Here is a 24,765-nt window from a genome sequence, read left to right as displayed (position 1 = left end):
TCGTTCCTGTTCTCCTCCACACAAATACACACACCCCAGAATGTTTATTTCTCTAGAGAATAGTACACCACAACCAATTAAACACAGAGTCGCTTCAGGCACCATAATGGATGACTCTGATTCTCCTAATTCTGACACACAAGGCCATTTCCTTCTTATTAGAACATTTTTTATTTCCCTTTATTCATATTTAATTCCAAATATTTTAAACATATCTCATGTCACACAACAGATCCACCAATCTGAGAGAGCAAAAGCACTCAACAGTGTCACCAATCACCAGTCGCACAACTAAGGGTCCAGAATATCGCTTAACTATTTATTATCCATCCTTCTATACCACTTTATCCTTTTCAGGGTCACGGGGAAACCTGGAGCCTATCCCAGGGAGCATCGGGCACGAGGTGGGGGACACCCTGGACAGGGGGCCAATCCATCGCAGGGCACAATCACACACACACATTCACACACCCATTCATACACTACGGACACTTTGGACATGCCAATCAACCTACCATGCATGTCTTTGGACTGGGGGAGGAAACCGGAGCACCCGGAGGAAACCCCCGCAGCACGGGAACATGCAAACTCCACACACACAGTTCCACGAATATGGAATTGAACCCCTGACCCTGGAGATGTGAGGCGAAGTGGCTTAGTGGTTTGTGTGTTTGCCTCACACCTCTGGGGTTGGAGGTTCGATGCCTTGTGTGTGTACGGAGCTTGCATGTTCTCCCCATGCTTCGGGGGTTTACTCCAGGTACTCAGGTTTCCTCCCCCAGTCCAAAGACATGCGCTGTAGGCTGATTGGCATCACTAAATTGTCCGGCGTGTATGTGTGAGTGTGTGTGCAATTGTACCCTGTGGTGGGCACCCCGTCCAGGGTGTCCTTCGCCTTGTGCCCCGAGTCCCCTGGAATAGGCTGGATGGATTAGTATTATTGATGATATTGGCGTTATGATTTTTATTTATTTATTTATTTATTGTTATTATTTTTAAAAAACTGACTAACAAATAGCTGAATCAAACTATTTCTTTTTATTTAGATATACAGATATAGAACTCGTTAAATACATAAATGTAAAAAAAATAAAAATATTTATCTATGTTATTATTTAGAGTGTAATGTAAAAATCAGGTTTTTCATGTTTTTCCCAGCACACCTGATCCAGCTCATGAGAGGACTGCTAATCAGTTCATCAACTGGCTTACTGGTGTGTTTATTACATGATTTATCATGTGCATTCTTATAATTTCTCATAATAACGTTCTCTTTCATTTTTTCAGCAATTTATTTTTCATATTTGTTTCTGCTTTTCGTAATCAGCACAGTTAATGAGCTTCTGTTAATGAACCTGTTCAATCTAAGACCTGATAGATGAGCTCTACTGTGTCATTAGCGGTTATCAGCTTCCTTCATTAGCGTTAGTTCTGTTTGTCAGGTAAATATACTGCATGAACATGTCAGTAAATATATGAATTCCACCTTTTGTTATGAATTTTCTTGCAAACTTATTAATGTTAAAGTAGTGTTAAGTGGAACTATTAGCAGCACTTGGAAAAAAAGAAAAAAGAAAAAAAAAAGCCATCTTGTGTGTTAATCTTGGCTAATTCGCATGTTAGCCAACAGCTAGAAAGTGACAAATACATCTATATCTTCCAGTGTCACTTATTTAGGTTAGTTAGCTAGTTAATTTAGATGTAAAGAATGGCAACTAAATAATGAGTGATTTGAAAAAATCCCGTGGCTTCAGTGGCACTGTAATGCACTAGTTATGCTGTGTTTATGCAGAATTACATACTGCATTTGTCTTTTTTAAGTCTATTATTTATTTTATCTCACATCTCCTTTTTTTTCCTTTAAACATGTATAAATCAAATCAAATTCATCCAACAACTGGATGCTGTATTGTGGCAGTTTAGCTGGCTGAATAAGAAGCACTGCATGCAGCAACAAAACAGATACATGAATGGTTTGTATTCTATTACATTCTGTAATTGCCAACTGCTTTTTCTGGAACTCCTGTCCCTTGGTGGCACACAGCACTGCTGTACATCTTACCAAGAGTTTTGGCTTTTAGTTGCCTCTTTACATCCTTCATTAGAGTATTCTTGTTTTTAGGGCAATTACATATTACAGAAGAACTTCCTGTAATTCGAAATGGTTTCAGGCAATCTGCAGCAGTCTGGCGTCCATAACAGCTACTTGGTTTACATAAAACTTCTGGCATGGACAGAATAGTTTAATTATAATCTTGGTGTCTTGAGGGTAATATATGCAGCCTATTTGCTGCCGGATGTAATTTTCTTTTTTTGGAACGAGGATTAGATGTTGATGGTCCTGAACGTTCACTAGTTTCTCTTAAACAGGAATGGTGTTTACATTGCCTTGCTGTCAAGCTGTCATCTACATAAAACCTGTATAACTGCATGTCTCATTTGGTGCTGCTAATTGGTAACTGTGAGGCATTTATGTTATCTTCAGCCCTGTCGCCGAAAATCCACAATGCCTTCATGTTTTAACTTTGTTCCAGCTCACTACACACCTGATCCAGGTAAACAAATGGAACTGGGATTAGCTGGCTCAGGTGTGCCAGGAGCTCAAATAGACAACTGTGGACTGATTGGAGGCCCTTGAGAGCTAAACTGAGAACCTCTCATTTATGTTTTCCACACCGACACAGAAGAATGCCTGAGAGAAAAGGCACGATTCTGTGGAGGGGGGAGAAGATTCTTGAGTTAGGAGCTAAAGCGTGTGGTTTTTTTAAGAACCAAAATGAATAGATGGGCATGTCGATAGCAGACAAGACAGTGTATCTTGCTGCGGCTTTTTTCAAAAATTGCGATGTGATTAGAGGAGCTTTTATTTTTGCAGAAAACTACTCGGAGTGTTTAAATTGCAATTCCACTAAATAGTTTTGCACAGACTTTTGCAGTCATGTTTGTTGGTAAATGAGAACTTTTACTGTACTCCTGTACTCATGTTCGACGCACGTGAATCGAAGAGGGCTTTGACGGAATGCGTGTCGTGATGACATCACATGGCGCATTGTAATGACATCACACGACACATCTTGGCCCAAATCTGTGGAAAATCTGCGGTAATTTCGAAAAAATTGCAAGCTCCTCCAAATATTGCGGCGTTTCCTTGATTATGCATTAATTTCTGGGATCACAAAATAGCAAAATCCTGGAGGGACTGATTATATTCTTTAAACTCGTTGGTTTTGGGGCCATATGAGACTTCTCAGATTTGAAAACTTTATAGCTAATCATTTAAAAAAATTATCTTCCATTTCGAGGGAAATATAAATTAAATCTACAGTAGCAGACAGAAATCAGTGTATCAGTGTGTATCAGTTTATCAGTGTGTAAAGTGCTTTCTTCTCTCCAGTCCTCTCTATCTCTCTCTCTCATTGTGTATTTGTGTTATCACGGCTTAGCCACTGAAGCAGTTTTGTTTCCTCTCCCTCTTTAGATCAGCAAGCAGCAGCTTCAGACCACCAAGGATCGCTTTGAGTCTTTCCTCAAAGGAGACACTCAGATTGTGGCAGATGAGGCCTTCATCAATGCAGTTCAGAGCTACTATGAGGTACAGTATAGACAGAATCCACCATTTTGTTTCTCTTTACAGTGCTAACTGATTAGTATACTTTTCAATTTTTATATTTCTTTCACTGTAGTGTGGTAGTAAAAATACATCCTGTGGTATTAGTATGGTAATAAAATGTGGTTGATGTTTTAATCTAAAACGATGTTTTATTATAGCCCTGTACTGGCAACTTAGATGGACTACGATAATGCTCCAGTGCAAGAGGATATACAGTATTATTATTTTTTTTAAGACAGCCTTTGGACATTTTATAATACTATAAAACATTTCATAGTGTTATTATGTTGGAATTGCATTTCATTTTGTTATCTCATAGCAGCAAATGCTTGGGTAATGACATGTCATTGTATAAGAAAATTAACATTGAGGTGACAGCTCTAAACAGCTCTCATGGGACACAAATGACTCTTTTTAGCTTGTATGCATGCATACACTCACAGACACACAAACACAGTGAGGAAATTTGTATGCTAATGGTTTCACTCATAAAGTATTGTTGATGTAAGGTCACTATGTCATTATGTCATTCTCTGGTGTTGCTATGGTTTGGGCTACTGCAGTTGCTAATTAGCTTGTACTGATACATGCAATGCAGAATTACAGACTGAGTACCTAAGACCAAGATTCTGGGATTATGTTCCAGTCCTTGCTGAATGATGAAGGTTCTGCATCATCTTTTTGTGAACACTGTTATTATACGGCTTGGAACCTTCTTCTTCTTCTTCTTCTTCTTCTTCTTCTTTCTTCTTCTTCTTCTCTTCTTTTTCTTCTTCTTCTTCTTTTGTTTCATTTTTTTCAGCCCCAAAAAACATTTAGCTCCACCCACTTAGATTTTTATATAATTAGCGTAATATGCCAAACCTACATTTTGTGAACTAGTCCTAAGATTCATGGTATATCGTCACTAAATCATGGCCACCATCAGCCGATCAGTTTTCACCAGGCATTCAACAACGTTAGCATTGACCTACTGTCACAAAATTTATGTTCTAGTGTATATGCACTAGAACTGACCACTAGGGGCACTTTCTTGATGCATTTAAAGTGAAAGGGCTTTCTAGAGTGAATTGAATCATTAAGATAAAGTTGTTACACAGTAAAATACGACCAGAAACCTTTGGTCTTTTTGTAACACAGTAGGTGTAGGATGTAGGACTGAAGCCTTATCAACACCCTGAACTCTGCTGGTGATGGACTCACTGTTGTCTGAGCTTAGACACACACAAACACACACACCAGTTACACACACTGCGATCAGGACAGATCGGCCATCACTTCACAGCCTCATTGAATGTGTGTGTGTGTGTGTGTGTGTGTGTGTGTGTGTGCGTCAGTGCTAGCACAGTGTTAACATGCAAACCATTTGGCTTTTGTGACCGGTGTCAGAAAGCAACAAGAGTAATGATACAAATGGTTTGATAGATTTTGATGCTATTACTAGTAATCTATCTCATATTAGTTATCAATCAAGCATTCCATCATGATCTGTATATCAAACTTGTATTAATAGGGTGACGTTTCAACCCAGTTCCTCGGTTACCTTCATCCAGAACCTGTTCATTTTCATTAAAGTAGTTTGTAACTGTATGCACAGATAGAACGAGGCATGTGGCAAATCAGCATTTGGATTGATACCAGACAGCAATTTAGAGCCCAATCCGTCTTCCTGAATACAGCAGTGGAGACTGACTTTTAAAGTAGGGAAAAGCAGCTGACATCTCTAGCAGACCTTCCTCAGTGTGGAAAAACCCAACATAAATCACATTTCACTCGCAAGTCCATATAACTCAATTTGAGACATGGGCAGGAGACAGTATGTGTGTGTGTGTGTGTGTGTGTGTGTGTGTGTGTGTGTGTGTTTGTGTGTGTGTGTGTTTGTGTGTGTGTGGTTTAGGGGAGGGGAAGGGGGGTGGGTTCCGGATGTTAGTCAGACCCTTTAAACCTCACTCGACTGCCACTGCAGCAAGCGCAGAGACCAAATCACACTTTTTTTTCTCTCTGCCTATATTCAGAAGGGAATGAGAGACTAAATAATTCAGAGAACAAAATAGATGGAGAATGGTGGAGAATTTGTGGCTTTATGAATGCAACATTTCTGCTTTCACTAGCCCCATCATTTCAAAGCTGTGAAATTTTAAAGTTTCAGTTTCTTCCCATGGCTGTAAAGATCTCGCTATAATTATTTCAATATATTACTACAGACGCAGGCAAATCCATCATATTGTAGAATATTGAACCGAAGTTAAGAGACACGATTTTCTCAGGCATATTGCAGTTGGATTTGTTATTGATTTAAATCATTATGTAGATTACACACCGACTTCCAGAGAAGCAGTGCTCAAGTGGTCTTTTAAGTGCAAGAAAATTATTCTATGACATTCGATTTTGCAAGGTTTTGCTGTAAGTTTTCCACAACTAAACCTATTTTCTTCTTATACCCTCAGTACGTCATGTGATTAACATGCAAACAATAAGACTGGAGGGCTCTAACATGTCAGGTGTTCAGCATATGTTACTCTTCAAAAAGTCCTCGTTCATTCCATACCTTTTAAATTTTGTCGAAATACTAATAACCCCTATGAGCAATGATTTTAGAAATGTAGCTATTTGACAGATATCAGCTGATTTGGTCACCTTTCTAAATGTTGTACAATCGTTCCTCACGGCCCCATTTAGCGCCAAAGAGTTATTATTACACCTAGTGGTCAAAAATGTAAAAAATACAACAAGGACTATTAGAGGCCCATTGGGGTAGAAATCACACCTTGGATGTTTTCAGTGGAGGAGGAGCAGACAACAGGACAATTAATGAATTCCCAGGGTTGGGATTTTTATTTATTTATTTATTTATTTATTTTTAAACCAAATTGTACTAATTTAAAAATACTCTATGACTGCCAAGATTATGTTTTATAGCATTATAAATTTACACAAAGGCATAGTGTAAGTGCAGGTAGTGTATCTATGATGTACAGAACCATTTCTATTGTAAGATATATTGCAAAGATTGAGAGAGGAAAGGGGGATTGTGGAGTTTATAATGTCCGAAAAATGTGTGTCCTTTCCAGTGCCTGATGTTTTTATGGCCAGTTTAGGGGATTTAGGGGATTTAGGGGACAGCGACAGAAATACACCTTTTGTATCAAATACAGTTGAACGAAGGTATGTGTAAAACCACTGAAAACGAGCTGCTAGACTGTGTGCTGGATGAGTGTATGTTTTCAAATCTCAATTGCCTATTGCAAGGTTGCTCTAAACATTCATGAGACAGTAGCTTATAGCTTATAGCATAAGTGTGATAGATTCTTGATTTATTTATTAATGTCGTCCTGCCCCACCAAAATGTATGGCCAGGAGCCACTGATAGTGCTACTGTTAGAATTATATAATACTATTACTGCTACTATTATGGTGAGACTGTTAAATAATACAGAATATGTAATCAGGGTTGTTTCTATATGCTATGAGCGGATACAGGATTTTGGTCTAAGTAGGATGTTACTTAGGGCCCCTGAAGATTTATAGTTAATATTTATCCATGTATCAGCCTCTTCGGACCTCTCTGAAGAGTCTAGGCATTTGGGAGCACTTGCACTGTTCATGAACTGTTCACAAACAGAAGGTGATGGCTTTCGAAAGTTATTAGCTCAAGCAGAATTTTTTTTTCTTTTTCTGTATATCAGCTCTCATGCTATTTCACCTGGTCTACAATCTACCAGAATCCCATGAGACACTACATATTTCTGTTTTCAAGATGTCACTATACAAAGTATTTTCAGTATTTTGAAACTACAAAAAATACAGTACATGAAAGTATTTTAATTCACGTTGTATCAAATTACATTTCCATCTGTGGTGAGGTACCTTATTAAAGAACACATTAAAGAGTTTTCTTGGGACATGTGACTCCTAGGTGTTTCTGAAGAGCGATCGTGTGGCTAAGATGGTCCAGACTGGAGGTTTTTCCGCTGTGGACTGCCGTGAAGTGTTCAAGCGTCACATTGAGAAGCGCGTCCGCAGCCTGCCTGAGATTGACGGCTTGAGTAAAGAGACGGTCCTGAGTTCCTGGATGGCCAAGTTTGATACCATCTACCGCGGGGATGAGGATCCACGCAAGGCTCAGCAGCGCATGACCGCTAGTGCCGCATCCGAGCTCATCCTCAGCAAAGACCAGCTCTATGAGATGTTCCAGCAGATCCTTGGCATCAAGAAATTTGAGCACCAGCTGCTGTATCAGGCCTGTCAGGTGAGTGTACTGTTAGAGCCACAGTATAGTGGCAGGGAAGTGTTAGGTCAGTTGTACTGTGCATCATGCAAGCATCCATAAAGAGATTTCAGGCTTTGGACATTGACATTTGATTTATTTTGTATTGTATAAAGAATAAAGAAAACAAGTTCTCCATGTATGCAAGGAAAACATGCTGGGTATTCTCAGGACGGGGACATAGACTTAAGTATGTAGTTCAGGGGTGGACAAATCATAAATTTATTAACTAGCCCAATAGATCAATGTACTTGTCAATGCATATTGACTAAAAGTCCGTGTTTGCCCAGTCCCATGTTTTGGTTGGGGGAAATCCAATTAGTTATGCGTTAACTAACATAATTTACCTCAAAAGTTTGACAGGAATACAGACTGTATAAAAAAAGAGCACTTGATTCCCTGGGAGGGAAACTTTATTTTAGTCTTAATTATAGACTTTATCCTCTGCACTGTACTGGAATCTGTTCAGAATCTGTTCAAAATCTAAGTTTAGCCATTGTTTCTAAATCACTTTGTTGTCCTGATTCTGTAAATATTGTTTTGCATCAGTTTAAGTAATATGCATAGTAAAAAATGCCCTTACCACAGCGAGACTTTCTCTGTTCACATGCAACAAGTGAAGGAATTTGGAAAAGTGTAGTGCGTGCCACAGCATCAAGAAACTGAGAAAAATATGAACCCTTTGGGAAGTGTTACGTTCAAGCGTACAGAATGAAAAGTTTCTTTTTGCAAAAGTTCGTAGGAAATAGTTTTTCGTTCTCTGGTTGTTGGATGAGTGAAGAAAAAAAAACACTTTTTACTGATATATCACCAGCTTACTGAACCTGCTTGTCCACTGAGCAACTGTGAATGAAAAATGAGTAGCCTGAATACATAATCTTCTTGTCCTGAGTGCTGTGCTTGCGGTTTGTCTACCCTGGTGAATATACCTTATAGTGATATACAGCAGTAACAGAACATAGTTTAGACTTCATAATTCATTGATATTGCTCATACCACATTTTACAGCATTTAAAATGAGGTCTGTTAATAAAAAGTGTTAATATATTCTTCTGTGGTTTTGATTAGAAGCCTTGTCAAATGGTCATGAAACAAGAAGCCCAGACAAATTTACATTTCAATTAACGGCGTAATGCATTTGAGCACATTTTTCTTAAAATATCAGTCAATTGCAGTGGAAATGCTCAGCCTTTTAAAAAAAATTTGTTGCGTCAGCTAGAAGATAAGGTGGAACCTTTTGCAGTTGCCCAAAGGGATCCACAGTGGATATGTTTTCATCGTTAGATCCTTGAAGCATGAAACAATCCAGACGTCTATTTTTGTCTTCCATCGGGCAAAGCAGGCAGACATCAGGGATGAGTCAGAGGCTTAGCTGTCACCATCACTCTGCCAGTTAGTGACAGCAAAAGCATTTTGCATCATAAAACTATAACGACTGCACTATAGAGAAAAATTCTCTGTGTTGAATTAAGGAAGTCTGCTTTCTTTCTGAAACTCGGTACGATGTCCTGTCCGCTAAGACATACCTATAATGTCAGCTATTCACTACAATGGTGGGTAAAAATCAATCTATGTACATGACCCCACTGTTAAACTAAGCACCGTTTAACCTGTTAAACTTTGTTTAGTCAGTAGCTTGCCTCTGTCACACATTATACTAACATCGCTCAAAATAATTCAAACACATCAAATATGTCAGTGATGCATACATCAAACTGTGCCCTACACATCAAACCAAGCTTGTTTACTTTTTGTGAGCGGAAAACAGCTCACTCACTCTCATTTTTTTCCTCGCTCCTATGTTGGTCTCAAGGCCATGCGTAGGAGGATTTTTCTCTCTGCCAGCCAATAGACGACTCATACACCACCTGGAGTGTATTTAATGAAAGCACAATCACATGTAATTGGCAGAAATTGTCTGGCACTATGCACACACAGCGAGAGCAACTGCGCTGATGCCTGCCCCCTCACACGCTAACACACACATTCACATCATCACAAATAAAACAAGTGGTCCATCATCTTACATTAACAAGCTCTTCATCCAACACACAGAGAGAGAGAGAGAGAGAGAGAGAGAGAGAGAGAGAGAGAGAGATATGCTGGAGCCAAGTTTTGTATTACTGTTGACTCTGCACATTTTGGTACTGAATATTCCAAGATGCACCCTTGGTAAGCCACCGCATCAGGGAAACAGTAGTGTATAACGATGATGACCTACATGTGCAGTTAATGAGACCGCCAAGACACAAAACACAAAACACCTCTTGCTGATCCTGCAGATCTGTATGGCAATTATTACTAAGATGTATTATGCAACTACTGACCAAGCAGAATGCCTTTTACATGAGATTTGGTAATGAATGAATGTTTGGCATTAATTGGCAGCTTAAAACGCTTAATTGACATTCTGAAGTTCCTTTGTCAAAGTTTTTTCAAGTATGAAAAGAATGACACTGAATATATCCATGTAATTCAGTCATTTAGCCCTTAAGGTTTCAGCGTATTATTCAAATACACATCCTAAATCATATTATTCATTAACTATTTTGAATTATTTAGTCGCTACAGCAAAATTAATAGTAAAGGTATGTAGTTAGGCCGCACAGTGGCTCAGTCTATACGGTCCCCAGTTCAATCACGTGCTCGGGTTACAGTCTATGTGGAGTTTTTCATGTTCTTCACGTGTCCATGTGAGGTTCCTCCAGCTTGTACCAGAAACCTGCTTGTAGGTGGATCGGATACTCTAAATTGCTCCTAGGTGTGAATGTGTGCATGGTGCCCTGCAGTGGACCAGCATCCCGTCCAGGGTGTATTCCCACCTTATTCCCAATGTTCCTAAGAAGAAACCAGGATAAAGTGACATTACTGAAAATGAATGAATAAATACAGTGGTGCTTGAAACTTTGTGAACTCTTCAGCAATTTCTGATGTGAAGCTGATGTGCAGGACTGATCAACAGTTACTGAAAGCGTTTATTTGCAGTTATTGCTGCATGATGGGGGTCGCACCAGATACTGAAAGCAAAGGTTCACAGTCCTGGATTATCCTGGATTATCTTCTGTACACAGTCTGATATAATACAGCACTGTTTTGATTGATCCACTATACCCTGCAGCTGATGATATATATACAGTATTGTGCAAATGTCTGAGGCACAGGAAAAAAAAAAAAAAAATGAAATAAAAAAAGGTTTATAAATATAAACGATACAAACTCTAAAGAGTAGTAAACAGTATATATAAAAAAAGAAGGAAATCAATACTTGCTGTGACAACTCTATCTTTAAAACTTCATCAGTCCTCCTAGGAACGTTGTTAAGCAGTTTTATACAGAAAGCAGTAGGTAGGTTGTTCTAAGAACTTGCCAATTCTTCTGCAGGCTTGTTATCTTTATAATCATCACTGTTTTATATACTTACAAAGTTTTTTATCTAAAACAGGAATGTATGCTACATTCTTTAACAATGTACATCTTATTACATCTTCAACATCTGTCAACATCTTTTCTACTGATTCTCTAATACAAAAGACAAAATATACATCTAATATATATAGTCGGGGGGGCACGGTGGCTTAGCTTTTAGCTCTTTGCCTCTCACCTGCAGGGTTGAGGGTTCTATTCCTGCCTCCGCTTTGTGTGTGCGGAGCTTGCATGTTCTCCCCGTGCTTCGGGGGGTTTCCTCTGGGTAGTCCGGTTCCTCCCCCAGTCCAAAGACACGCGTCATAGCCTCATTGGCATATCTAAATTGTCCATAGTGTGTGAATGTGTGTGCGATTCTGCTTTGCAGTGGGTTGGCACCCCGTCCATGGTGTCCCTTGCCTTGTGCCCTGAATCCCCTGAGATAGGCTTCAGGCTCCTCTCAACCCTGTGGTGGATAAGCGGTACAGAAAATGGATGGATGCACATACACAAAGCAGCCACTTTATTAGGAACACCCATACACCTGCTCATTAATGCAATTATCCAATCAGCGAATCATGTGGCACTAGTGCAATGCATAAAATCATGCAAATACTGGTCAGTTAATGTTCATCAAACATCAAAATGTGGGGAAAATGTATGCCCATCTGGCACCAATATACATACCACGGTCAAAGTGACTGAGATCACATTTTCTCCCCCATTCTGAGGTTTGATGTGAACATTAGCTGAAGCTCTTGACCAGTATCCGCTTGGTTTTATACATTGCGCTGCTGCAACATGATATAATTAGCCTGATATAATTGTCTGGATGGTAGCATGTATGTGCAGGTGTACAGGGGTTCCTAATAAAGTGGACAGTGAGTTTGTATATTAAAAAAGAAACGAGTTTTGTAATCTCTTCTAACTCCAGTTGTTATTGATATATCTTTTAAAACACTGTCAGGTTTTAAGAGAGCATTACATCTGGGCAGAATAGTGTGTAAATGGTTGATTCACACTCATCTCCCTGCTGTTATGAATATTTCCCCTCAAGATCCGCTTTGCAACTCACTTCCCTCTGCCGCGCTCTTGTGCTGATTGAATTAGTTAACGACCATCAACAGAGCATGAGAGCAATGAACACGTCAGTCTCTTGCTGTACGTGAAGAGGCATTAGGAAAATGTGTGCCAGCGCTGAATCCAGGGTGCACATGTTCTGAAAAACACTCACTATCCCTTTAGGAGTATGAGGGAACTGCTGAGCTGCTTAAGAACATGTTTACACATTAATGTTGCTGAGGATTAATAACTCGAGAAAGTCAGGATGGTACAAGTGTGTGTGTCTGTGTGTGTGTGGAAATCTTCTGATTCCCCAGAAAGAGGATCAATGTGATGGACAGGAGAAATGTCTGTGAGTGTGTTTGTGTAAGTTAGGAATCGATGTAGACCTGGTATAAGAGAGAAAAAAGAGAGTGGCTTTGTGCAGCTGGTGGCTGGAGCTAATTACGTGCTCCACTAACCAACAGTTCAGAGGGGACCACAGGGTTACGGCACACACACACACACACACACACACACACACACACACACACACACATTGTTAGGATTCTTCCCTATAGTGTAGCAGCTCTGTGAATCTGTCAGTGATTTACTATAGATTGGGTACTACTGTAGCTACAACACACTTAATTATTAATGTGGGAGCCATTATAGACTTCTGGGACCCATCTATCTGTCCATAGCCCTCTGTCTATCTTTCTCTTTGTCTTGATCCATTTATTTCGGTTTCACCTCCTTGCACTGATCTGTCTCTCTTTCTCTCTATATCTACCTCACCCACCTCAATTCAGAAATATGTCAGATACTGGTTATGAAAGAGAGATCAAGCAGATTTTCAGCCTGTCACCACAGCACACAGTGACAGCCAAAAATGGACAGGTTGAAAACAACATGCCCTGTTAAAGGTACCATTTCATCCATACATTAGCCTTCTAGTACCAAAAAAAAAAAAAACAGATCTCTGTTCAGCTAGTTACAGTAGGTAGCAATTTAATGTTGCTTACTTATTCCCAGTGTAAGTACCATATTTAAAAATCATTAGCTAACTTAATAATTTCCCAAATGCAACCAACGCAGTGTGCTGGGATTTAATTTTTCAAGGCGATTCCTCAATTTATTTTCAATGCTGCGAGACTGTCGCAGCTTCTGGATTTCTTTTTCACCCTGGGAGTAAACACCCCCGCCTTAAAGCGCCTGCCTAACCACAACTTTTGTGTTGTGCAATTACACAAAGCAGTTAGGCTATTTCCGATTCTTGGGGAGTTCAAGTGGGAGGCAGTGTTTTTAATCTTGTTATTACAGATACACTGTGGGTTTTTTTTTTTTTCTAGAACCCTCACTGGTGACAGTACTTCACAAAAACACAACATTACCTCTCCACCTGTGTGTCAGATTCTGGAAATGAAGAAAAGTTACAGTAACTCACTGCTCCTTTGAGATATCATATATCTGGTTTGCAAAGAGTCTACTGCTACATACGTGAAATGCTACATTTCTAAGCTACAAAACGTTGTTTGAGAGGACGTAAGCAAAGCATTAGATGCCTGATCGGCTATAATGTGGCTCATACTGCATGTTTCCAGTTTGAGACTATATTAAGATATAAGAATTGCCATATGTCACCAGATGCAACCACCTGTGACAGCTTCCCTCTCTTTCTCTTGCACACCCAGGCATTTCTGCTAGAGAGTCAGACAAGTAGGTGGAAAAAAAAAAAAAATTCTCCTAGTGAGAGTCACAGAGATAGAGAGAGACAGCAGTTTTTGTGAACTGTTGTCTCTTTCCTCACATTTACAACTGCTGTCAGCAAATCTAGATCTGTGCATCCATTATTAATGCATAGGAGCCTTGCCGCTCTCCATTACCATGTGGCTCTAACTGCCAGGAGCTCCCTCTGGTGACAGTCAGCTACTGTACCAGCTTACTTCTACTAAAGTAGTGAGGCATACAGTCAGACTCAGCATAGAGATGCCTCTGTACTGATGCCCATTGCAACCTAGGTTCCCTTAGGCCTTTCAGATATTCACTGATTTTATAAATTGTTCCAGGACTAGGAGCTAAAACATCAAGCTTCAAGCTTCGGGCATGCTATGAGTATAGTACCAGCTTTAATAAACTTATTTTTACAAACCAATATACAGAAATGAAAAAGGCAGAAAGAACGTTATAATGAAGTTTGCGTTTATGTCAGTGCGTATAGGTCTATTGCATGGCCTGGCTTCACCGTTCTTGGATTATCTCCATAGAAACAGCAGCTGGGTCTATGAATTGAGCAAGACAAGTGACGGCTCCTTCAGGTACACTACAGGAGCCATGCTGCAGAAGTTCAGCCCGCCATCCCGCTGCACCGCAGGCCACCTGCCAGAACCCTGAGCAAGTGGGAAAATCATGCCAGTCATGCGCAAACAAAATGGAGTCATGCCATGCGCAGAGAGAAAGTGGATTATTTTTTTTTCACCTGTAACTTAATTAAGTCACTGCGTAGCCACTTATGAAATGGCATTTAAAAAAATATGCCAATTTGAGTTTTACGTCATGACCTGGTGCTCTTTTTTAAAGTCTAGATGTCACATGGTCGGTAGACTAGTAAAGCTGTTTATGATTTTGAGGATACCGTTGGTGTTTTGCCATTTAAAATGTTCTAACTCCATCCGCAGACCCTGGTTTACGTGCATTACTTGACCTAAAAATGTAAGGCACTCAAGGTTACAGACAGAGTTTGATACACTATCTCTTTACTCATGTTACAAGATTACAGAAATAGATTTCACATTAAGGCAGAGACGTAATGTTTTGCCACAAGTGATGTTCCTGTTTAGCAGAGCCCCACCACCCACTCACTGACAGCACTGTCCTTTTCCTTCGCTGGAGCATTAGCCACACACACACACAGAGCCTCACAGGGTTCCCGTGGATGCCGTGCCATGTTTAATTAGAGCAGAGCCCCAGGAGAGCAGGCCGCAGAGGGCGGGCTCTGGGGACACGACTGTGTTCTGCCGCTGGTGATGGGGTATCCCGCTCCACAGTGACAGTTGCCACATCATGGGTTGCTGCGGTGCTGTAGTCCATCGATGCTGCGTGGGTGAGAGCAAGACAGTGACATGCACAGGAAGTGGCAGCCGACTGGGCAGGAGGGATGTGCTAGATAATAAAACGTGCACGTAAATTCAGTTCGAAAGTAGGTACATGATGATGCACACACATACACACATACTCCTGTTTTCCTTACGTGCAAATCTACATACTATGCATATGGACACACACATAAAGAGTCAACAGTGAAAGGAGAGGATGACTATATCACTATAATTATCACTATTTGCAACACTACTATAACAGCATGAGCTAATGAGGTAACAATTTGGAAACTTTTCATTTAGGTCAGAAATAAATAAAAGCATCCAAGCAGGAATTAGCAAGATTTATCCACTTCAGGAAAGTTAATAGGATTCAAATTCCAGACCATGGGGTGCTGGGATATGTGCGCAGTGCACTAAGCACAGATGGAGTTAAATGATATTGTTGAATGTTTCATTACACTAAATGATTAAGGTTCAATAATAAGATGAAACTTATTTGGCTCCAGCAGCGTTTTTGATGAGCTCCGTATTTCTTCCGGTCTTTCTAGTTGCTTGTATGCGGAAATTGTGCTGAAATAATGCACTGATGCTAAATTTCCAAAAATCCTATATCACATCTGATTGCTTAAAGAACATCTGCAGTGAACTTAATAATCGCAGGAATCATAATTCTGTTTGAAATGGGCTATCAAAATATAATTTATTTAAAAAGGCTCTCTGTTTTAGAGCAGCGCTATACAATTACGTTTTATTCTGAGGACTGTGTAGTGTACAGGAAACTGATCAGTAGTTTTGGAGTTTTTGAAAATGGACTTTGTTCAAGAATCTGGGGAAACAGTGGGGGGAGGACCTACAGCCAAGTGCTCGCAATGTATCTTCATCAGACCTGCTGCCATTTTTTAATTCATAACACTCCAGTTTAATCAGCTGACCTAATTAGAAATTAAACTCTGTAATTGCCTTTTGACCCTTTTATCTCTTTCCGAAAACAGCAGGCCTGATGTCTCGTGTTTAAGAATGAAGGGTGACCTTTGATGACCCCATTTGTGTTATAAATGGATGTGAAAACGTATCAGAATAGATTGATTCACACTGAGGCAACAAGAATTATTCAGTGTGTGTGTGTGTGTGTGTGTGTGTGTGATTTATAGTTGGATAATCTGGATGAACAGGCCGCTCAGATCAGGAGGGAGTTGGATGGGCGTCTGCAGATGGCTGATCAGATTGCCAGGGTGAGTTTCATTTATGGATCAGTCCATAATCACACACCTTAGTTACACATTTATCTGCCTGCACTTAAAATCTGAAAATTACTTTAATTTATGATATGGAGCATACTTTGGTAGTTAATTTTTATATTGTATCACATTAACTGACGATAGCATATCACTTTCAGTGGCCTATGTATAAAATTGCTTTCAAATTTTTATACTGACATCACTTCTATTTCTCAATGCCTGTTTATGTTAGACACAATCTGTTTTGTCTGCATGTTATGCTAGCTACAGAAACACCATGCACTGTAAATCTTAATATTTGAATGCTATTTACATTTGTTCTTTCAAATTTTAAGGATTTTACAAAGTCTTATTCTTGCTACGCTTACAGTGCTTTGTATCCAGAGATCCTTAAACTGACAGGCTTGGGGTTTTCTTTTCAACAGGCAGGCAAGTTTCCTAAGTTTGTGTCAAAGGAGATGGAGGCCATGTACATCGAGGAGCTGAAGTCGTCTGTAAACCAGCTAATGGCTAACCTTGAGAGCATGCCTGTGTCCAAGGGAGGAGAGTTCAAACTTCAGAAACTAAAAAGAGGACACAACACATCCATCATCGACATGGGCCAGGAGGATGAGAACCAGCTCTCCAAGTCAGATGTGGTTCTCTCCTTTACACTAGAGGTACAGGATGATGATATTGTGAAAGCCTTGCAGTGTATTTCCCAAGCTTAAACCAATACTTAACTTATGTCTATATTTAGGTTTCAGAGATATCAAATCCTCGGAGAACAATGCAGAGTATGAATTTTCTAGTTTATTTTAAAATATCTCCTTACACAAAGGCGAATGTTAAATGTACAGTTACATGATTTCGTCATCAGCTTAGATATTAGTTTTAGATGATTGTTTTTGGTATTTTTGGTCTCTGATGTCCACTCTTGCTTATTTTAATTCTTTAGTTTAGTTATGTGTTTCTGTTGTTCATCAAAAGTACTGGGCTACATTTCAAATTGCATTTGATACTGCATTCTAAAGACATACATTGCATATATGGCTATACTCTCAGTAAAAAGGATACTAAACTGTCACTGGGGTGGTGCCCTTTAATATGCACCTGGAAATGTGGATATAGTGTATTTTTAAAAGGTTTTCATGTACATAATCAGACTATAAATTACTATATAGAAAATTTAAGCATACACTACATGCACCTTTCTAGGTAAAAGATACCTACTAAAGGTTCAAAAGGTGCATGATTGAGGGTACTACCATAGCAACAAATAATGGCACAGTTAAGTGTCCTTTTTCTGAAGGTATATATAGTACTTTGATTTCTGTGTGGTACTAACATCTTACACTGAATATTTTTCACTAACAGAAATGACTAATTACTGCACAATAACTCATTACTTAATCACCCCAACAACTGCCATATAAACAACCACAAGTTTTAAATCCCAGAATGTTCATTATTGTGACTTCTGTGGCTATGACTACCGAGTTCAAAAGATCTTCAAACGAATTCCAAAAAATTCAAACGACTGCCAATTTGTCCAGGACTCACCGTCCCAGCAAATTCAGCCCAAAAGCAGACCATCTGACGCAAAAAGAAGTCTCCAAGAACCCCAACATTTTATCACAGGATCTGCTAGTAAGTCTTGCAACTATTGATGCAACTGTCAGAGTACATGCTTCTAAAATCAGAAAGAGATTGCACAAATTTGACCTGCATGGGAGGCGTACCAGGAAAAAGCCTTTGCAAGACTACAGTTTGCCAATATAGGCAAAGACCAGGCCTTTTGGATTAATGTGCTCTGGACAGACGAATCAAAGATAGAATTGTTTGGCCACAGTAACAGCAGACATGTTTGGTGCAGACCAAAGACAGCTTTTCAGGAGAAGCACCTCATACCAACTGTGAAGCACGGTGGTGGAAATGTTATGGTTTGGGGTTGCTTCGCTGCATCAGGGACTGCACAGCTTGCATTCATTGATTCGACCATGAATTCTGCATCATATCAGAGACTTCTTGAAGATAATCTGAATCCATCTGTCCAAAAGGTGAAGTTGTGGTATAAGAGGAATAAAATTCTTTAGGACCTACAGTTATTGGAAAATATATTATATATATTATATTTTCCTATAACAGCCCCTACTGTTTTTTGTTTTTTTTTTAAGTGAAAGCACCTCAAATCCTACCTGCTCTTTATTTATTGTGTGGTTGCTGCATATAATCAATTATAATCTTTTCTGAGTGGTATTTCTGATGTAGGTTCAATTCGGAAGGATATTGCATTGCTTGTGGATTAACAGTAAATGGAGTTGTTTTTAAAAACCCGGCAACAATGGTGGTCTTAGATGATCATTTATGAATCAGCAGTAATTCATTCTAAAATAAATTATTGTACTTTAACATCTACTCACGTTGCAGTCGTTGCCCAGTGGATGGCATATGAGCAGTACTGTTTACTACATAGAGTGTCCTTGGTGCAAAGCCTAATAGCATTGTCTCTCTGTGTCACTGTCAGTTACCATTTTATAGAAATGTTCCATTACTCACAGCCTATAACGCTACTCGTCTGGCAAGCAGAAATGTGCTTTTAATGTCACTGGGAAAGATCAGCTAAATGTGCTTTTAACGTTGTTTCTATTATACGCTGTGTCATTCGGATACACAAGGGAATAAGATTTAGTGATTTGCTCCAAAATCTGAATCAATATTTGCTGTGATGGGGTGCCTCTGATGAGATTTTCTTTCTATACTATACACTGTGCTATTTTTAAATATCCAGTCTTTGCTTCATTTACATAAAATGTCCTCTGCCAGCTTTTAAGGTTGGACTCTTCTCATTAGGAATTCATGAAGAGCCTAGTTGTGATAGAGAATCTGAGACAGTTATAGATTTAGCAGCATTGGCTGCTACAGTGTTAGTTTGACACCTTTATAAGGCTTCGGTTTTCACAAGATTTCCACACTTGAGTGTTGTAGAATTACAGGCACACTATAAGCAGACAGGAGACAGGACTGCAGTATATTAAAAAGAGTAATACTTTTTTTTTTTTTTTTGATGAATGGTCTTGGAAAATATTGAATACCCAGAAGCATTCTCCCCCTCAAAGTTTGTGCTAAAAAAAGCATCTTCTGCTGGATTGTTCTCCTGGCTGTTTATTATAAGACAGCAGGACTGCAGTCATTATAGTACTTGGCAAAGCAGTGGTTTATGGATCTAAACAGGGTTGAGACATGAGATGTCTGTTTTGTGTCAGTGCTCTGATTTTGTGGGTTCTAAGGGTGACGGAATTGATTTTTGTCAAGCTGATTTCAGCAGTGAAGTGAACAGTGCGTATTCAGGGATATGCTGAAACAGCATGAGGATCTGATAAAAAGGAAGCCTGACAGAAAATTGTCACACTCTGCATGTTCAGGTTTCTGAGTAAAAAGAAACCAGCTTAAATACCACAGTATAACCCTTGATGGTGTTTATCCCAAGGGGAAAAATGATGATTCTGATAATATGCTCATTTCTTAAAGGAAACTCTACCATGAAACACATTAAATATGTTTATATTGAACCATTTGTGATGTGCGTAGTGATTCTGGTGTTAATTTGTTTGTTGATACTGTATTTTCATTATTCCTGTGAGGCGATTGCTGCAGAACAGTTACAATTTTGTTTAATAGGAAAGTTTAATAAGTGATAACATTCTGGAATAAAGGACTAAAGCACTGCTGCACCGATCTCTTTTGTTAAAGATGATGTAAGGCCGGTATCCTACTGGCACCATTATGAGTATAGCGTTAAGAAACCAAAGGATAGGTAAGTGTTACCCAAAGTAATCATGTGTTAAATATAAAGATATTAAGTGGTTCAGGGTTAATGGGGGTTCAGGGTTCAGGGTTATTTAAGTGGTTCAGGTGGTTAATGTTGCTGTATTATTTTATAATCAGAATCATTTGTCACAAACTGTCACCCTAATCAAACAAAAGATTATACAGAACTATAATTCATACTTTGGTTAACTTTGAATGCTACTCTGATATAAACAAATGTGTTGGATCTCAAGAACAAGGCCTTACTATTTTTAATTTTGCTCTGAAAGGGAATGTTGTAAGGGTTTCAGAAAGCATGTCAGAAATCTATTGCATTTTGTGTATTGTAACAGGTATGTGTTTGGGACGTAAGGGAGGACGGCGTGTTTGTTGAATTTGAAATATACAGAGTTTTTTAACTTAAAGAATCGGTAATGCTTATTTGTGGGGAAAAAAAGCTCTGTGCAAGAGCTTTTTAGTAAGTCAATTTTAATGCTTTTTATTGTGCTCATATGAATTATCCTGCTCAGTGTGCTTATCTTCTCACGTAATTGTTTTTCTGCCTCAGTGGAGCAATAAAGCACAATCATGGCAGTGCATACTGACATGGAAATGCGATAATTACAGTGTAGTATTGCTTGAGAAACCATTTTTAAAAATAACATTGTACTATATTTTATGATATTTGTTTAGCGTTTTAAATTATGGTTGAAGAACTGAAATTGTTTGCAATAATAAATTAAACCACCATACCTTATTTACCAGATGTGCTAAAATCAATGATAAATGACATTTGTATGAAGTGTTTTGAGATTATGGAAGATGGACACTAAAAAAGGGACCAGCTGTTCTTCTGTGGCGTAGAAAGGGATACTCAGGGAGCTGGTTAGCATGATTATTCTGACCAAGAATTCATTATTGCTGTTTGGCCGCATTTTCAGCATGAGGTATGAGAGGGGTATTGAGGCATGCACCTCAGTAAGGGCTTTTACCTGCACATTCATCAGAATTGCTATTAAGTGTTAAATGTGGCTGTCCTGTGTAGGTAGTGATCATGGAGGTGCAGGGGCTGAAATCTCTGGCCCCAAACCGCATCGTGTACTGTACTATGGAGGTGGAGGGAGGAGAGAAGCTACAGACCGACCAGGCCGAGGCTTCCAAACCAACGTAAGATTTCACTTATTGCTATTTACACCTTCACTCTGTACCAGCTGAGACTAATTCCAATTTTTTGACAAAAATGTTGAATAATGAATGACGTTACGTCCTCTCAATAAGAAGTGACATTTAACTAATGTTTAAACGAACTACATATATCATCATAGTGCTTAAGACTGCATTTAAAATACATTCTTCAGCATGAATGCATTTATTGCATTTTCAATATATTATTTAACAGTGACCCAGTGGTGCCAACTTTGCTAGCAAAAAAAGATGCTAGTCAGCAGAGAGAAAAAGCAGAATTTCACCACAAAACCTTAGCATATGTTGGTGGACAAGGAGGATCATTTTTCCCAGATGTACGCAAAAGTCTGACATGACCACTACTTAATAAACATCTTTCCCGTTATTACAAAACCCCAGAACCCACAGTCCCGACTTCTTGGTTTCATGAATTAACAAATTCACACATCAGAGTCCACAAAGTCCTGCGTCCTTTCCCCGTCAGTGATTTGCCTTTTCTGCTGTGTGAATTTTATTTGTGTCGGTTAATCACCACTGTTTTAGCTGGAAAGGTACTGTAGAAGAGCATAGATTTCTGGTGTCAAAAGTCATAAATGCTACAGGTAAATCATAGATGTTGCCACCTATGGGGATACCAGTAGTATTTTTTTAGTGTGTGCTTTGAAATAGCTGAATTGTAGCGTGGCGTTCATTGGCGTACATTGGTGCAGACTGGATTCAGAAGAAAGAATGTTCTAGCCCCTCTGACACAGACAACTCCTTACTGACAAATTATAGGCTCATTATCACTGAAAAATAAAATCTGCTCCAGTAGGCGTGAACAATCTGACAATGTTACCAGGAATCAGGTCTTTTCTTTCCTGCTTGAAGAATGTGCTGTTATGACTTTCTGATAGTATTACGTAGAAACATATAGTGAGAATATAAAATATGAAATGTTTGTTCGATTTTAATTGTAATATAATATGACCATTTTCTCTCAATGTCTGTGATGCAGATGCTCATATAGTCTAATCTACATTATTGCGAAATATTAAAAATCAACACTATAATGTGTCTTTCAAACCTGCAATTAGTGTACCGGATTTGTGGCGTATTACAATTCTCCGGAGTGCTGCTTATCCCAGGCTGGAGGTGTGTATACGTCACGGCAGTTCTGCTTCAGGTGCTGTGTGTTCCAGCCTGCACTCATTTGGACACTCAGAGGCTCTGGGGAGGAGCACATGATTCTGAGCTATTTTGGGGCTCCCTATTCTGTCACTGGATCAGGTGCCAATTTATAATGAACTGAAAAGGGGAGGGGGGGAGAGAGAAGGAAAGGAAAGAACTGGGAGAGAAAACGGAAGGAGGAAAGAGAAAGTGCAGCCTCTTTTACCCCTCACAAGTGCAGTCAGCTGTGGAGAAACTGATTAAAAACGAGGAGAGAGAGAGTGAGAAAGACAGTCAAAGGGAGTGTGAAAAGAGAGAGAGAGTTGAGGGAATGGAAACTAGATTGAGAGGGAAAACGAGCAAGCCTCCAGGACTGAAGTATAACGACATCACAGGAGAATTAGCTTGATCCATCATCACATGCAGCGCATAGTTTCACATGTACACAACTTACTGTTTCATACAAAAGACACACAGATTTGAGGATGTTGTATCTTATAAAATATCTGTATGTTTTCCCTGTGCTTTTTCCTTGACGCACAAGGTCACCTTCATGGTCTGCGGCATTGATGACAAAACTCAGCATGAAGTAGCACCAAGGACACTCTCTCCTCTATTCATCCCATTTTCTCTCTCTCTCTCTCTCTCTGCTCAAAGAGAAAAGGAGAGACAAAGGAAGAGAGAAGGCTGGGGTGGGGGTCTAGACAGTGATTTAGGCTGTATATGCCTGCAGTTTATATTTAAATGTAACTACAACCTATCTGAATAAGCTAGACAAACGACAGAAAGAAACCACAGTGTTATTCAGTAAGATGCGCACAAACACAAACACACACACACACACACACACACACAGAGTAGCGTGATGCATGGTGTATTGCAGTGTCAGCACCCTCGCTGCCAGAATGTTAACCACCCCATCACAAGAGGAACCAAACATACTGGAACAGGAATGAACACCACCTGACCAGCAGCAGAGAGAAAGCCAAAATAACTGAGTGATAATGAGAGACCCAAACAAAGAAACACACACACACATCACAACCCATCATTATTAATATAATATACTATAATTAAAATAGGGGGGGCATGGTGACTTTAGTGATTAGCATGTTTGCCTCGCACCTCCAGGGTTGGGGGTTTGATTCCCTCCTTCGCCCTGTGTGCAAGTTTTCATGTTCTCCCCATATTTCAGGGGTTTCCTCCGGGTACTCCGATGTTGTAGGCTGATTGGCATTTCCAAATTGTCCATAGTGTGTAGGGGCTTGTGTGCAATTGTGCCTTGCGAAAATGGATGTATGGATGGATAATTTAAAAAAGAAACCTGAAAAGCTCAAAGGTTTCCATTTGTATAATGAGGTTAAGGTAAGGGTTAGATTTAGGTGTAGTAATTATTTTAAAGATACTGCAGTTTATGTATAAAATCTGTTATGCTAGTGAGTACCAGCCAAATGTCCCCACAAGGTCACACCAGTCCCCTGTCGATATAAAAACATGCTCTCTCTCTCTCACACACACACACACACACACACACACACCAATGATTTAGCATACATTTCTATTATTTAGACACAGTTATATTAATGCTGTTGTAGTGTCCATCTGCCCATTAAAGCTTTTTATAGTTTTACCTTTAATTGTGTTTATGAACTCTTTCCAACAGAGTTCTTTGTGGTTTGAAGGTAGACTGGGGATGTTGTCTTTACTGCCTGTCCTTTCTCAACGCATACTCTAAATGTGTCAATATACTACTCTCCTGATTCTCATGAAGGCATTTGTTCATATTTTCTGTCTCTCACACACTTACTGAGTCTCATTTGACTGCTGCCTCTGACACGTGCAGCCTGTTTCCACGGCAGCAGATGATGTCACGTGTTCATTTCTTTACTGGGCCAGTTCAGCCTCTCATCGAGGCTGTGGAAGTGCATGCATCGGGAGACGGATGATTGTTCAAGGGAACACATTAAACATTAGATTTTATGC

The 24,765-nt window shown here is 39.4% G+C and overlaps 1 protein-coding gene across 3 annotated transcripts in view; it reads left to right on the top strand.

Moving 5' to 3' along the window:
• The window catches only part of cadpsb (Ca2+-dependent activator protein for secretion b), an 82,088-nt gene that overhangs the window by 18,137 nt on the left and 39,186 nt on the right, over positions 1-24,765 (top strand). For all 3 annotated transcript variants that reach the window (XM_053635947.1, XM_053635948.1, XM_053635949.1), the window contains exons 2-6: positions 3,479-3,592; positions 7,527-7,859; positions 16,573-16,653; positions 17,085-17,318; positions 21,494-21,615. In XM_053635947.1, coding sequence (XP_053491922.1) covers positions 3,479-3,592; positions 7,527-7,859; positions 16,573-16,653; positions 17,085-17,318; positions 21,494-21,615 — 884 coding nt within the window. The remainder of the gene's footprint in view (positions 1-3,478; positions 3,593-7,526; positions 7,860-16,572; positions 16,654-17,084; positions 17,319-21,493; positions 21,616-24,765) is intronic.

This window comes from Ictalurus furcatus, chromosome 11 (assembly GCF_023375685.1).
Source record: "Ictalurus furcatus strain D&B chromosome 11, Billie_1.0, whole genome shotgun sequence".
NCBI classification, from domain to species: domain Eukaryota; kingdom Metazoa; phylum Chordata; class Actinopteri; order Siluriformes; family Ictaluridae; genus Ictalurus; species Ictalurus furcatus.
The sequence above is the reverse complement of the archived record's forward strand: the minus strand, read 5'-3'. Positions and strand labels throughout refer to the sequence as shown.